The 16,700-nt window shown below is 34.9% G+C and overlaps 1 protein-coding gene across 1 annotated transcript in view; it reads left to right on the forward strand.

Moving 5' to 3' along the window:
* Gria4 (glutamate ionotropic receptor AMPA type subunit 4) overlaps positions 1 to 16,181 on the forward strand; it is a 309,909-nt gene extending 293,728 nt beyond the window's left edge. The window contains exons 11-13 of the mRNA XM_076925900.1: positions 1,424 to 1,538; positions 10,422 to 10,556; positions 13,741 to 16,181. Of these exons, the coding sequence (XP_076782015.1) occupies positions 1,424 to 1,538; positions 10,422 to 10,556; positions 13,741 to 13,905 (415 nt within the window). The 3' untranslated portion in view covers positions 13,906 to 16,181. The remainder of the gene's footprint in view (positions 1 to 1,423; positions 1,539 to 10,421; positions 10,557 to 13,740) is intronic.
* Positions 16,182 to 16,700: the final 519 nt, after the last annotated feature.

The following is a 16,700-nucleotide window of genomic DNA, read 5'->3' on the forward strand; positions in this document are numbered from 1 at the left end:
CATGTTAATAATTTTACTCCACTAATGTAGCACTTTCTTCTGAGTGTACAAACAGATAACAACTTAATTAGCATATAGGAAGTGATAGAGTAACTCTTGAACACAAATGTAGTTGCCTCAGAGAAAGGATATGCTTTCCAATGGTTCATCCTACCCAGAAGTAGAAAAGCAGATCATTTACCTGAGATGCCAGGAATATATTTTAAGAGAATAAACACATGAACAAACACTTTAATCTCAAATAGCCAAAACCTGTTGTTAGATAGCTAAATGACATTTTACTGGTAAATCATGTTAACCATGTGTATGCTTGTTTTGTTTGACTAGTAATTCATTTGTCTTGAAGAAATTACCAAACTTAGTGCTTTGCAAACAGCACAGGCAGAACATTTGTGTCCACGTCTCCACAGTAGATTAAGCCTATCCTAGGACTTAACGAAATTTTCATTAAGTGCTGGAAAGTTCTCTTAAAAGAGTTCATTGGTCATTTCCAAATCTTACTGTGAAAAGAGGAGAGATCAAATACATGGAAGGCAAAAATGTATGACTCTTTTTAACAGCACTTGGAGAATAATTAGAACACAATACACTGTCAATATTCCTCCACAGAGAAACTAAAAGCAGAGAAAATCTTGTCTCAAATGGTTTGGGTAAAGATTCAACATGATGTCCTGGAGTTCAATTGCTCGATTTAAACAGTCAAAATAGAATTGTGATTCTAATTTCTAAATTAAATCTAGTGACTAAGAACAAAGAAAAAAAAGTTGATGCAAGAACATCCCAAAGAGCCATTAGTGTCTCCTCCCTAGATACTTCAAAGTCAGAGAGCCTGGGAATCTGCAGTTTTGAAAGAATTCAAAGCACTGAATCAATAACCCTACAAGTAATACAGAAAAGGAATAATAATCAAGCCATACTCTTTGTGATCAGGAATTGAGAATCTGGATTAGTAGCTGTTTTGTTGTTGTTGTTTTGTTGGTGGTGGTTTGGTTTTTTTTTTTTTTTTATATATATATATAAAAATTTGTTTTCCTTCAGGAAATGAAATTTTATTTCAGTCGCTTTTGGGTCATTGACATTCTTAGAAGCAAAGGAATTAAAATGTAGTTATTTTAGTATTACTAAAAAAATACAGGCTTACTACAGTTTTCCAAAAATAAAAAAAAAAAAAAAAATCAGTGTAATCAATTATCATACACTAAGCAAACCGAATGACTGTCCAGCAGCATGCACTGCAACTGGAGTCCATCTGAATGAGTTGCAGTTGCCTTTTATTTGGACTTCTGTGTAAGGAGCTGCTAGATAGCAAAATGAGAGGTTTATTTAGCGTCTGTGGGAAGCTTACAAAAAAGCTAAGTCCTCATTCCTTCTAACATTTTAACAGCTCTACAGTTTCTTACAAAATATGTTTTATCGTTTCAAGAAATGCTGTTAACCTCGCAGTTTTAAAACTGAATGAACAAGGCCTCTTGGACAAATTGAAAAACAAATGGTGGTACGACAAAGGAGAATGTGGCAGCGGGGGAGGTGACTCCAAGGTTAGCCTCAATGTCACCAAGAGCGGGTAAACAGTATGTTAAGTAATAGGTGCATCTGCTGGGAGACGTATGGTAAACTCGTCCATAGATGGACTGTCAGTCAAACCCCTTTACAAACTCAAGTATGCAATTACTGTCAAAGCAAAAATATTTGCAACTATTACTAGTTTGGTGACATGCTCACAAACTCAATGGCAAAAAATGTGGGAAACTCTGGCTTTACAGCAGTAGGCCCTGTGAAAGTGGTTTTGGAAAGAAAATCTCTGAGAAAGTAAAGACAGGAAAAAAGGTTGAAGTTGATTTGTTTTCTGCATTACTGTCTGGCCAGACTTCGGCCAAATGTCTCCAATTAACAACAATAACATGATCCACCTTGATTCGTCTAGAGTTCCAACCAGAAAACTTTCACAGACAAAGAATTACAGTGCCCCAGTTCAAAAATAGTTATATGGTTTATGTAATGTTTTTTATGAATGAATGCATCAGAAAATAAGAAGAGAAAGTAATCCTACCTCATCTTTGTCTTCACTTCGCACATACTATACAAAATTCCTGCTTCTTCATCATTTTTAACTTCTTATTAACTTCTTCAAAAACAATAAGGTGTATAATTAAGAGATATTCTAACTTGTGACCTCGAAGAATATCTCCTCTACCTTTCTCTCATCTCTCCCTCTCTCTTTCTCTCTGTTTCTCTCTTTCTTCCTCCCTCTCTCTCTCACTTGCTCTCTCTCTCCCTGCCTCTCTCTCTCTCTCTCTCTCTCTCTTTCTCTCTCTCTCTCTCTTTCTCCCTCCCTCTCACTTGCTCTCTCTCTCTCTCTCTCTCTCTCTATATATATATATATATATATATATATATATATATATATATACCTATATATAGAGAGATATAGATAGATATATACATAGATATATATAAAGAGAGATAAAACAATATCATCTATATCTGTACCTGTGTTTACAGATGAAGAAAACAACAAAATAGAAAAATTCTGAGAAACTACCTTCAACTCATTAAAAACTTAATCAAAGCTTTAAATTATACCTTTAAAATCATATGGCTGGGCTATAATTTTTCTCACTAGACCACCAAAGCTTCAGTGGGATTTGTAATTTCAATGAGTAGCTGTCAAGATATCTGTAGCTCCCCCAACCCTGATCTCAGTCTTAAAAAAAAAAAAACTCCCAAACTGAGTTCATTAATATTTTCCTATAATAATCAGCCGTACTGTAGAAGGGGAAAGAGTAAATATTTTGCCATCATTTCATGCACCATCCGTCTTAATCCTCTCACTGTTCTCTGGTCCTAATGAATTGATAAAGAAAGCACAACGTCCAAGCAGCTTGCTCGAGGACTCTGAACACTTCGTAACTACCGGTGGCATTTATGTGGCAGAGAAGTGGAACAGAGTAAGAGATCGAGGAGGTGAGAACCAAACCAGGGAGATCAGATTCGGAGAAAAGAAGAGAACAGTAAGAAGTCATGTTTGTTTTCTTTGTAACAGCCTGCTCTTAGAAGAACCAATCGAAACTTCAAAGTTAATCTAGCATCCAGAAAGCTAACATAGTCTCTCAGCAACTCAGATTCCTTACAACTGCACAGACCTCTTAAAGGACCCTCCACTTCAGTGCAATTACATTGAAGTTTTAAGCCTCAAATAAGTTTGGGGAGAGCAAACCACATTTTTATTATAGGATTAGCTTAAAGCGTAATGAATAAATTAATTTTATTTTGAACTCAAACTTCCCTAGAATTTTCAAATGGTTTCCATAAACGTATACATATATTTATATATCGAGAAGAAAGTATTCCTGTGTGAAAATTAGAAATGTCAGAAAGTGTGCTACACTAGCACCAGAAAAATTAAAATGTATATATTGGGGCTGGAGAGATGTGTCAGCAGTTAAAAGTACTGGCTGCTCTTCCGGAGGACTAGGGTTCAATTCCCAGCACCCACATGGAAGCTCACAAGTGTCTATAAGTGCCAGTTCCAGAGTATTTGGCAGACAAAACATCAGTGCACATAAAAATAAATAAATAAATAAATAAATAAATAAATAAATAGTTTTAAAAGTACATGTTATGTAGTCAGAAAATTACTGTTGGAATATTTTATAATCACAAGCCTTCAGACAGCATAAAGATGCTTTATGAGTTAATTTTTCTACAAATATAATTATCAATCTTATTTTAGGGTAAGAAAAAGTTTGTCTAGAGAAAAACATGCAAAACAGAAATATGTGTATGCTAGGAAAATCTACACAACAAAAATCACTATGACTTTATTAAATGAGGGGTTCAACAAGTGAGTCAGTGAGTTCGAGAGACTGTTTGGAGAGAGACCTGAGTAAGCCTATGTGGTCTGGTCATAAACATGGCTCTAACTTTAGAAGTCCTAAAAGCAAACCTTTTATTCCCTTGCTGTATATTATCATAGTTTTCATAAAGATGAACTAGAAAATTATGTTCTAAACCACTATTTTAGGTATTACCAGAGAACTTTCTAAAGTGTTGTAAAATTTAACATAAAATAGTCACTTAAAATGAAATTATAGTATGTTCTGTTTTCCCATGGGAGTTTAGTTTACATATTCATTCGAGGCTTATCACCAAAAGAATAAGGATATTGCAATCTAAATGTTAATTATACCCTACTACGAATTCATGAGAATAGGTAATATTTAAAGATCCTAACCTAACTTAGGTCAGAGCAAATTACTTGGGAGTGCTTCTACATTTAAAATTCACTCTGTATCTTCTTCAAGTAACTACTGTTCTTTTGAAACTTACCTCTTTTCTACCATTTTACTTGATCTTCTTCAAAGAAATAAGAAATAAAAATGCTAAATGGAAGAAATCAGTTAGCTCCAAACATCGGTTAAGGGTATAAATTTCAGAGATAAAATAGATAGATGATAGATAGATAGATAGATAGATAGATAGATAGATAGATAGATAGATAGATAGATAGATAGACAGACAGACAGAATCAAATCCACAAAGTTCTCCACACAAACCATCCAAAATTTTACTGATTTGTTTTTCAGATACAAATCTTAATAGATGGCTAGGTTTGTTATCTGGGAAGAAGTCATAACCAAAGCCTGTCTCACACACAGGAAGGTTTCTGTGAGGAAAGAATTGATCCAGCTTGCTTTTGCAGAATTGTAACTGGATGGGGCATGGGTAATTGAAATCCCCAGCTTCCAGTCAGCTGGAAACGTTAGAGTTCTGGTTTAATTAAACAGTGTGGTAGCACCTACAGAGAAAAAGAGGCATACTCCCTGTCTTTTCTCCCAAGGAACTTACAGTTTAAGACAATCAACAACAGAACTACTGAGAGCTCCTGGGGCTGTTTGGCTGTCACAGACTATAGCTACCCAGAAATCAGTACCTGACACCCATTCCTGACACTGAAGTTCTGACTACAGTAACCTCCAGCCATAAAAGTTGAACAAGAATTGTAAGAGAAAGGATTTTTTATCTTCCAGGGGAAACAGCAGATGAGAAATCATATGCAAACAAAATCTAGTTTTAAAATCCTTCTTGTACTAATATTTTTGTAAGACTATTTTTAATCATTATGAAAATGTATACCCATCCTTATGAGTGAGTAAAATAACAAGTGCCTTTATTGACAGGGGACCAGTAAAAATATGGCTTACAATATGTCAAACTTTTTGTACAAGCCAATATCTGCATGCGGTTTTAAGCCTTGACTTTAAGATTTTTGACAATGTTCTATAACTATCATTATAGAATTAATAACAGCAATATAGTGAGTATCTTTTCTATTTTTGTGCCTTAGTGTCGTACATACAGATATACACATGAATGTGAATGTTCATAAAAATCATGTAGTGGATATAATCCTTAAATTATAGATTCCTGGGAATTATATTCCACCAAATAATTCCTTCATTTTGATTTGGCGTTTACTTGAAAGCAGTTGATGCCTGATTTTAAATTTTATACTTATAAGACACTTATTCCCTGATGCTAAAACCATGGAAATGATTGCAAGACTAAGAGACAGTGATAGAAAAAAATTTATTCACAAGCAGAGAGGCTGTGATAGAGAAGAAAGCACTTAGTCACCCATCTCTTAAAAAGGGCTCTCCTGCCAGGCAGTGGTGCACGCCTTTAATCCCAGCACTTGGGAGGCAGAGGCAGGTGGATTTCTGAGTTCGAGGCCAGCCTGGTCTACAGAGTGAGTTCCAGGACAGCCAGGGCTATACAGAGAAAAAACCCTGTCTCGAAAAAAAAAAAGGGGGGGGGGCTCTCCTGGGATCACATGCCTTCTTTCATATGTACACTTCCTCTGGGTGAATATTAGTTATAGTTAGTAATAAATATATGATATCTGGACTGCCTGTGTAACTGCCCCCTCTAAAACCAAGCTACTTGGGTGAATAGCAGAAGAGACAGCGGAGCAGGGAGAGAGAGAGAGAAGGGACAGAGAGAAAGCTTACATGCAGAGAGAAGAGGACAAGTGACAATGGTCCTCATCTAACCCACACATGCTGCCATTAACTCTTCTAGAAGGAAGTTAAAAGAGACTACTTTCATACCCCATATTGTGGGGGTTTTTTTTATATATATCTAAACCCTCTTTTTCTCAGTCCAATCCATTCAAACGTACATCGTATTGTAATATAATTTGTCTATCATGTGTTGGGTACGTTTTAGGCTTTGGATCATTAACCTGAGGTCCTAAACATTTTTTTTAATATTAGTTATGGTAGCACTGAGGCAACAGAGTTGCCACACATTAAAGACTCCCCAGAAATACAAATCTCAACACACATAAATGCTATATAGTACCAGTTCCAAGGGAAAAAACTGATCTTTTATATAATCCTCTAACTAATTTAATTGAGTCAGTTGGTATTCTGGTAAGTACTATTTTAGAAAGAGAATGAGTTTCAGGTCCTTATTATCACAGAGTTCAGGGGACTGAGCTGAGCTATGGGGAATCCTAAGTGTGTATACAAGTAGACTGGTATAAACAATGAGGACTAGATCGACTGAGTTCATTTCAGTACTGCTAATAAGCCTACTCTAAAGTACAACTTTTAATAGAGGTTTAAATTATTGCAGATTTTTAACCACTAAACAGCTAAATCTTGAGAATCATGGCAAATACTGATTATTTTTTAAATGGAATAATAAACCTACACCATAGTAAAATTTTATGACACTGTTCAAAAGCAAGCTCATTTTTTATCATATTTTACTCCATATGAACAAAATGAACTAACATTAGGAGGGAATTGATTTTATTATAAATCTGTACAAACAATTTTAAATAAAAATTTTGAGTCTTTGATGTATTTTTAAGTAAAAAGCTATGAAGCCAGACTATCACAATGCCAAGGTTAGAAAATGCCCGGCTATTTAGTTGTTGAGGTAAGCCCTTTTTTTATGTTGGAATCTTTATTTATTGTCATTAATTTATTTGTAATAATTTAAAATTTTAGGCAGGTGATTGCTTACGTTGATGTCATTTAGATTCAATGCTGCAGTTCAGAAAGAAAATACAAGCATAAACTTATACTTCAAAATATCAATTGGCATATTTATCTTGTAAAGACCTTTACTACTTAAACTGGCCCTTGGTCAGCAATACTGGAGATACTCTTCCCCTTGTATAAAACTTACTATGGAGTCAATTCACTGATGGATACCATCCACATACTCATAGGAAGTAAGTAAAAGCTCACTAGCTAAGTCATAGTGTGTAGGGTGTAGCTTAACACCATTTCTATTCTTCTTGAAGAAGAAAAGCAAGCCGTTCTTGGATTCTGATTGCTTGCCACGTATATATGGGGAAAAATTACAATTCTTCATGAAATCCAACCAAGCCAATAGTTTTGGATTCACAGTAATTGCATACATTCTTATTTAAAAATCCTCCCTAGCAGTATGTGCCTGTTACATAAAGCGATGGAGCAGGCCCCAGTTTTATGTCTGATTCTAAACCTGGGCCTACAGTTCAAGACATAGAGCCTACTGTGGCCTTTGCTCCGTCACTTTGCCATGCGATTCTAATGTAGTTTTACTTGAATAACATAAAATAACATATATAATGTTATTTATGTTATTTTCCACGTGAAGAACTCCTGTAAACCTTGCCGTTTTGAAACTCAGTGAGGCAGGCGTCTTAGACAAGCTGAAAAACAAATGGTGGTACGATAAAGGGGAATGCGGACCCAAGGACTCGGGAAGCAAGGTCAGTCGGTGCAGTTCGGGGCTCTTCTTGTATGTAAAACGAACAGTAACGGGGAGCAATTTCCAAAGTTTATGAAACTTTTAGATACTGAACTTTTCTGTCTACTTAGCCATTACCTAATTTAGAACTTAATGCCATAAATTTCAACCACAGAGCCTATCCATAGTCAATAAAACTGCTTCCCAGTAAGAAAGATTTAAAATAAACTAAAATTAACTCAAATATATATAAAATAATAGCACTATCAATATTGGCTTCAAACTTATTTATCACTAATCTTTGTCAGGTTTCTTTTTGGATTAAGAGACCATAAAATATGTATTTTAAAAATTGGTTCTCAAAACAGGAAATGGGAAATTGATCAGCAGTTATGGGTGGAGGTCAGTATATTAAATAACACTCGTGGTCATATGACTACACTGCCAAACATTCTGCTTTAGTTCAAATTTCTGTTTTGACAGATCAATAAAATGAACTTCCACATCTATTCACTCAAAATAAGTTATTTCAAAAATCAGTATTAACAGTGCATTTTCACAAGTTCTAAGATCCTTTGTCCATGAATTTATCTTTAGAAATTTGCCTATTTTTATTTTGTATGCATGTTTATTTGCATGCATATATGTTTCTGCATTCTCAGATCCCAGAAGCAAGTATTGGATGCCCTGGAACTGGATTCACAAACAGGTGTTAGTTGTATTTGTATTCTGGAAAACCAACCCAGATCCTCTAGAAAGTGCTCTTAACTACTAACCATCTCCTCAGTCCCTGCTTCGGAATTACAGAGCAAGGCAGAAACATATAGAGTCTGTGAAGTACAAAGTTACACGTTTATTATCATTGGAAAAAATGAGTTTTATCACTGATTCAGTATACATATAGAATATATTTAAGAGAGGCCAGATGATGCACACGTTTAATCCCAGCACTCACGAGGGATATATATATATATATATATATATATATATATATATATATATATCACCTAAGCCATAATTGAAGATTTTTGAAATTTTTTTGAATACTATATTGTAGAAAGAAAGCAAATTAATAGTTATTGTAAGACATTGAAACAAGTGACTGACTAACATTTGGGGAGTTTCTATTAATTCTAAGAAACAAACTCAGATTAAAAGGTCATTTTTCAGAACTTACACATATTTAATCATTACTGTCTGCCTTTGAACAAATGCGAAGTAAGACAAGCCTGGCCAAATAACAAACTGTCACCTTGTGTCCTGTTGTAAAGTAAGATAAATGCGCATAATTAAAACCAAGTTACCTTAAAATAACATGGCCAAGCAGACAAATGCATATATAAAGAAAGATATAGGTATCACTTGAATTAAATAATTTTCTAATATAACTACTGAAGAATTTGAACCAGATTTTGCATGGAAGGTTTTCTAGGATATATGATGGCTACCGAACACTCTTTAGGTCATCATAAGATCTCTTTGCAATACATATATATATATATATATATATATATATATATATATATATGAACACATTAATAGTTTGTGGTAATTCTTTTTATTTATTGTCACAATTTAATAGCTTCTAGTCATCTCTTTGTCTATTTCTACATCTGAAAATAAGGGAACACTATAGTGAGGATCTGAACTATAATATACCTAAAATAAGGGAACACATTAATCATTTTAAGTGGCAATGAAGTTTTTAATCCATAAAAATAGGTATAAATATGTGAAATAAATCAGATATAAACATAATTTGTTTCTAAATGTGTATATATTTCACTAAAATTTATTTTTAAAAAGCTGAAAGTGGTGACATATGTCTGTAATGCTAAAACTTGAGAGGTCGAGGCACGAGAATCAGGAGTCAAAGAGCTCACTTCAGCTGCAGAGTATACCAACCTAGACTACATGAGACCCTGACTCAAAAAAAAAAAAAAAAAACCCATTAAATTAAATTAAAATTTAAAAGTAGTATAATACTTCATATATATATACATATATATATATAATTGTATCTTGTATATAAAATAGTATATTACATATACTATTGCTAAGTAGTATATAAAATTCAAAATTAATATTGTCAGTGTGTTTATGGATACACCGGAAGGATAAATAATGCATGCCCTGGTGCCATATTATTTACACATGCTTTATAAGTTAATGATCAATAGTGTGATAATGATAATCGAAAGACCCTTAGTTCTATAAAGTTAGAAAATGCAAAACAGTAACTATTCAAGAGAAATATTAAACACTAAAATGATCTTTTAAAGGATGTAAAGCCCAAAGATTTTTTTTCATATTCTGAGCATGACATGTTTAAAGTCTATAATAAGTCTTCTTATGTCTCCCTATGTAAATATATGAATGCTTACATATGGTTAAGTGTAGTGCTTTTCGTTGCATATTTAGTAATGATAAAATGTTTGGGTTTTATGGGATGTAATTATATGTAATTTATTGGTAATTATCATAATTTTCTTCTCCCAAGAGCAATAAGCTTTATATTTACGTCTATAAACCTGCATCAGTGACTTTTGCCTGTAAATAATTCTCAGCTAAGTTAAGGATTTATTTTAATTGGCTATTTAGACTTCATGTGTCCCTTTTCCTTTTGGATGTGACATTCCCATAGTTAACTGCTGTGTCTTTATCCTTTCTAGGACAAGACGAGTGCCTTGAGCCTGAGCAACGTGGCAGGCGTCTTCTACATTCTGGTTGGCGGCTTGGGCTTGGCAATGCTGGTGGCTTTGATAGAGTTCTGTTACAAGTCCAGGGCAGAGGCGAAGAGAATGAAGGTGGCAAAGAGTGCACAGACTTTTAACCCAACTTCCTCGCAGAATACCCACAATTTAGCAACCTATAGAGAAGGTTACAACGTATATGGAACCGAAAGTATTAAAATTTAGGGGTAGGACTTAGGGCCTACGCCAGTGAGCGGGGGATGCATCCTGTGAACGCGGTGTCGTGACCTGTCTGTCCTGTGGTGGTATTGCTTGCTTCTGATTAGAGCTTTCTATTTTTGACATTTTCAGTGCACAGTGGTTCTGGGTTTTTTTGTTTTTTTTTGTTTTTTGTTTTTGGTTTTTGGTTTTTTTTTTTTTGGCTGCAGATGTTCTGTTTGAAACTTTATGTTGCCAATAGATATCTGCATTGCAATGATCAGAAACATAAAAACATATTAGAATTGCTCCCCCAAAATAATGTAAGCAACATGATTTCCCTAAAATTGAGAGAATTGGAAATTAGGTCAAAGCTTTCCTAAACAGAGACAGAATAAATTTCTATGACAACTCATAAATGCTAAGAATATAAGAGCAAAACCTATTTTGAATGATCAAAAACCTAGAGGCTTTCCCGTTTTTGATAAAGTAGCAATGTTTTCTAAAGAACTAATACATATAAAGAATCCAATCTATAATAAGGATTACATGAATTTTAGCTCCCATCTCACCTGCATTCCATTTGCCATTCATCTTTCTATATCTGAAAGTATCATTCCTTGTTGCTTTTTCATCTAACAATAATCCTAATGCCAGAGAAATAGGCAGACGTTACTGCCACAATTGTGGCTATGATACACATTTATTAGATGAGTTTCAACTTATAAAAAGTCTCTCTCACACACATTTTCATATATATATATATGAAAGATGTAAAGAACAACAAAAGATTGCATTGAGTTATTGTACATTTTTTTTCATTTTGTTTCCCCTTTTAAAAAAATGTCATCTACACTTATACTCTCTGATCCTGTCACAATAAAAATGATGTGCATTCAGGAGAGTACAGGAGGAACTTTCCTGTTTCAGAATCTAAATATCTACATCTTTTCTTTAATGATCAAAAGTGGTTTTAAAATAAAACCTTAATGGATTTAGTTTTGGTATTGCTCTTCAAAAATCAGAACTCAAACAAAACCATTTCTTATTTGTTCTGATTACATAATAAATTAGTCTTTAAACCTTAAAGAGACAGTGAGTACTTGAGGCAGCTAAAAGTCAAGACGACAAATATAATTTAGTAATATGTACATCTGAGGTTATATGAGGAAAATGTAATTGATTTGATATTTATTGACATAGAAACTTCTGAACACATGTTGTTTTGAAAGGAAAGAATGAAGCCATTCCTGATCAAGTAGTCTTAACTGCTTCTCTCCATCTTCTAGAAAGCTATGGCTGAACACATTTGCACAAAGAACTACACTGTTTTTTTTCTCCATTTTGTGAAAAATTATAAAAAACTAAGCCCTCAGTTCCCTCAGATGAAAACACAGTAAGCCACATCTTCTGATAAGGTCAGGAACTTTGAGAGAAATCATTTGAAAGTTAATGGAAATAGTCACACTGATTTTCTGTAAGAGTTGTTGGACATTAAAAAAATGTTTTTATCCTAATTTTTGCTGAGTTGAAGAGAGATTTTCAAAATGTAGGGATAATATCTGACCTGCATCATTTGGAATGAATTTTGCTATCAATTTTATACTATATCTTATTTTTGTGTTACTAAAACTGAATTTCTTATTCATTCCAATCATTGGAGAGAGAGACAGAGAGACAGATATACATACACTCACAGATACAAAGAGACACATACACACACAACTAATAGTAAATGAAAGTAACTTTTACAAATCAGATTTTGATTTCAAGGGACTAATGGAAGCTAATCAAGTAAGAGTGCTGTTTTCCCCCTAAAGTTCCCATTATATGCCAAATTATTCTAAACATAAAAGCTATTGATGTTTCTATAAAGTCCTATCCTAAGTCCTTGTTATGAAAACAGGTATTCATCTTTATTACAGTCATTTGGACTACTGTTAGATATGCCTTTTATTTTAATTACAGTTAATAACTACACACAATTTGAGTTGAGCTTTTGTTGTCATCAAGGTGAATGACTTTAAACACTTTCACTAAAATAGCTTTTAATACAATAATTAATTTCATTAACATGCAACCAGGCTAACATTGAATTTCCAGAGCATATCAAACACTGAAATAGAATTTCCTAAAGAATTAGATAAATGTTAGTTCACAGTAAACAAATATATGCAAGGAAGCGGAGGTCCTAGTCACTACACAGCTTATGGGACATCTTCTTTACCTTATTGTCCTTTTAACACTGGTATGTATTTGCTAAGAAAGTTCTGGAGGAAGTAAACGCACAGTAGTCAGATATATATGAGCACAGAGTCTCCTTCTCTTCTAAATAGTGTTACCTTCTCCTACCTGAGAAGTTAGGAAATAAGGATTTAGTGAGTGTTAAGAGGCCAGCCACCATTCTTTCAGCAGGAAATCCCCTGTGGCCATTCCATTCTATGCATTGTCAAACATGCCTACCTGTGATGCACCTTTTTGAAGCATAAACCTTAAACATGCGCCTTGATTCCTAACACGCATAGAGTGAACTATATGTGCTGTTCTGAGTCGTGTCTTCAATTTGTACAGATGAATGAAAGTGTGTGAAGAAAACAGGCAGTGTGTGTGTGTGTGTGTGTGTGTGTGTGTGTGTGTGTGTGTGTGTGGTTTAGCATTTTGTCATGATTTAAGAAACCATTCTTTACATCATAAAGAAAACATCTAACAAGAAAATACTATGATTTATAGAATGTCAAACACAAGAAAAGTTTTAAGCTTCTCTGAAAGTATCAGGGCGTAAAGATCAGCAAGAGGAAAGAATCTTTCTATCCAGATTTGCTCAAAAAACAAAACAAACAAAACAAAAACCAGATTTTATGATCGTATAAATATCTTTTAAATATGTCGAACTTAAAACTTTAGGTGACTAATTCTTCTCCATCTGTATCTGAGATTTTCTTTCCCTCATAAGCAATTTGGCTATGACCAAAAAGCACAGGGGAAAAAATGCAGATGTCTAATTATCAATATTTTGGTGTTTGATGTGCCACATTTTGTTGAAGCAACAGAAATATCATAACACCTGGCATCCTCTCTGTTTCCTTTTCATGCAACCCAGCTGACTTTTTCCGAAGCCATAAGAAACAAAGCCAGGTTATCCATCACTGGGAGTGTGGGAGAAAACGGCCGTGTGCTGACCCCCGACTGCCCCAAGGCCGTACACACAGGAACTGCAATTAGACAAAGTTCGGGATTGGCTGTCATTGCATCGGACCTACCATAAAAACCAAAAAAATAATTGAGTGCCTTAATCAAACTGTGTTGGTGACTGATGGAAACGCAGCCCCGAGGGACAGGCCAAGCCTGGGTCTTGGCTAAACCCATCCTTTGGCTGAGAGCAGGAAGGACATACTGAGCGCCGGACAGAACCAGTGCATGAGTTCAGCACGGAAATGCAGACTCGGAATTTTTTTATCAGGAGAACTCACAATTTAGTTTTTTGGGGGGAGTGGGTGGGGTATATCTGGGATAGGTGTATTAACAGCAACAAATTTCACTTGAGCGCACTTAAAACTAATCAGACTGGCCAGTTAGCGCATTAAACTGTGAAGTTCTTTCTCAAAAAGGTCTATGTCACCACAGCAAGGGATTCAACAGTTATTAGAGGTCAAGGAACCTGCTACCTGTGTCTCCAGAACACCCATATAGTCGGTGGAATAATCTGCAGCTGAGACAAGCAGTCACTGAGATCTGATAAGAAAATAATAAATATGTAAATCCTGTGAAAAAAACCAACAAAATTTAAAGAAAGTATTTACAGTTACTTTGGAAATAAAACAATACTGAAACATGCTTGCTTTTTAACTGAAGTAAATCCAGTAGAGGACAACACAATTGTTTTTTTCTAACCATCTTAGGGAACAATACATTGCAATAATTGACAATAATGCCATCACTGTAATAAACTTTAGAGACTTTTTTTAATGTAAAAGTTGTTGGTCACCTTGTTTCCTGTAACCTTCACTCTGTCACACAAGTTGGCTCATAGGTTGTGTTTGTCTATCAGAAACAAAAAGAAAAAAAAAAAAAAACAAGTGAAGAACATGTTGGCATGAAGTCATCCATCTGCAATGTAGAATTTAAAAGACTACGGGTCACTCATGTTGTCAATATAATTTATAATCCTGTTCTGTGTACAAAATTGTGGGTTTTGTACCCAGCCAAAAGAATAAAACAACAGTTTTTCTTACAGTATCTATCCATAGAACTTAAATTTTTCCCTATGATTATTTGAGAAACCCGAGACTCCATAAGGGATTATAGAAGTCAAGGGATAGGCTGCACAAGAAAATGTAGCTTGTCATTATTATTTCTGCATACGTTTTCTAGATCTGGGGCTTATTTGTTGACAGACTAAGTTGTCAAAGGTACAATCCTTGAGTCTGGGAATGAACCACTGTTCTAAAACCAACACAACCTGCGTGGAAAATTTTACTTGGCTCTATTTTGCTGCATAAAATTGAGTGTCTCTTGGGAATTCCTCCTCATTCCCATCCTAAATTCTTTGAAGATACTGATAACAGTTTGGGGTAGACTACAGTTGAAAACCTCAATCCTTATTTCTACCCAGTAATTGTGAATAAAATTATACCATATTCATTTTTTAAGAAAACAAAGCCCTTATGGTTCAAAGGGTCTGCTTCATTTGAATTGATGAATGAGTTCCATGATACAGATTTTAAAAAAAAAAAAAATAATTACAGATTGAAGGATTTTTGCCGAAAGCACAAGTTAGGATGACTCCCAAACTGTGGCCTTGAAGGATGAGCTGAGTTTTCACAGGAGGTGGTGCTGGTAAGATCCTATGGGTGAGCAGCACAGGACACCGCTACTTTTGTCAGTGCCCCATGTACAAGGCTTGTGCAACAAGGTGGCCTGGTGAGGGCACAGGGTGTGATGTCATGGAAGCTCTGTCAGAAATATGGAGGATTGGTTTTCTTCCCTCAATGCTCACAATCCCCCTTCAATATCTGTGTGTCACTACAATGTAATCCTTATAACACATGTATGCACTGTCCCTCGGGAAAGGTTACTTCTCTGTTGTTGAGCAATGATTCATTTCACAACCTGAGCCCCTCCCTGGTGTCTTCCTCTTCTTCTCTCACTCCTACCCAAGCTCTCAGCCAGCAAATGGACGTCCACAGCACACGGATCATGGTATCTACCCTCTCTGCGCTCTGTAGATCTTCTGTCTTTACCTAACTGTCACACATCCTTCCGCCCTGAAATTGAATTTTATGTGTCCTGAGAAGATCTTCATGATCACCCACCAACCCTGCCCATGATACTGAGTTACGTGCCATTCTTAATGTTTCTTACCCATCACGGCACTCATCGTACATACTGCATTGCAATTGCCTGTGTACTTGTCTGTAAACTACTAGACTGTCAGCTCCTTGAGGGCAGGGACTGTGTCTATCTTGTTCACAGTTGTGTCCCCAGCACTCAGCACAGTGCCTGGCATACTGTAGGTGCTTAATAAATATTTGTTGAATGAAAGAGTGAATTGGGTTGATTTAATTAAGTTGAGGGGGGAAAAAAAACATATGTTTCCCTTAACAATCCTCGGGTAGAAGTTAAGTATAAAGTGGATTGAAATGAAATTGAAAGTTGACTAGAAAGAATTGAAAGAAAAAAAGAAAGAAAGAAAGAAAGAAAGAAAGAAAGAAAGACACATAAGAGATTTAATAAATTTTATTTTTTAAATAGTAAAGTAAATTTTATTTGGCATATTATAAAGGACGGTGGGCCTGGAAGTATAAAGAGTACTGCCTGAAGTGATTTAATACATTCCCTAGATGGGCAGGTTCCCTGTTCAATTATAATTTTGTGGCACAATTTACTTAACTAGAATATTGTTAGGAAAATTAGGTGCTTCAGAACAAGGATGAAGCTTGGCATTTAGATATGCTTTTAAAATAGCTGTCATTCAAGTTTGGAGTGGTTTTGTGTTATGTGAAGAGTTGCATTTGTTTACAGCACAAAGTAATTTTGGAAAAAAATAATAATAATTTTGAC

The sequence above is a fragment of the Arvicanthis niloticus genome, chromosome 27 (genome assembly GCF_011762505.2).
Source record: "Arvicanthis niloticus isolate mArvNil1 chromosome 27, mArvNil1.pat.X, whole genome shotgun sequence".
In the NCBI taxonomy this organism is placed as follows: Eukaryota; Metazoa; Chordata; class Mammalia; order Rodentia; family Muridae; genus Arvicanthis; species Arvicanthis niloticus.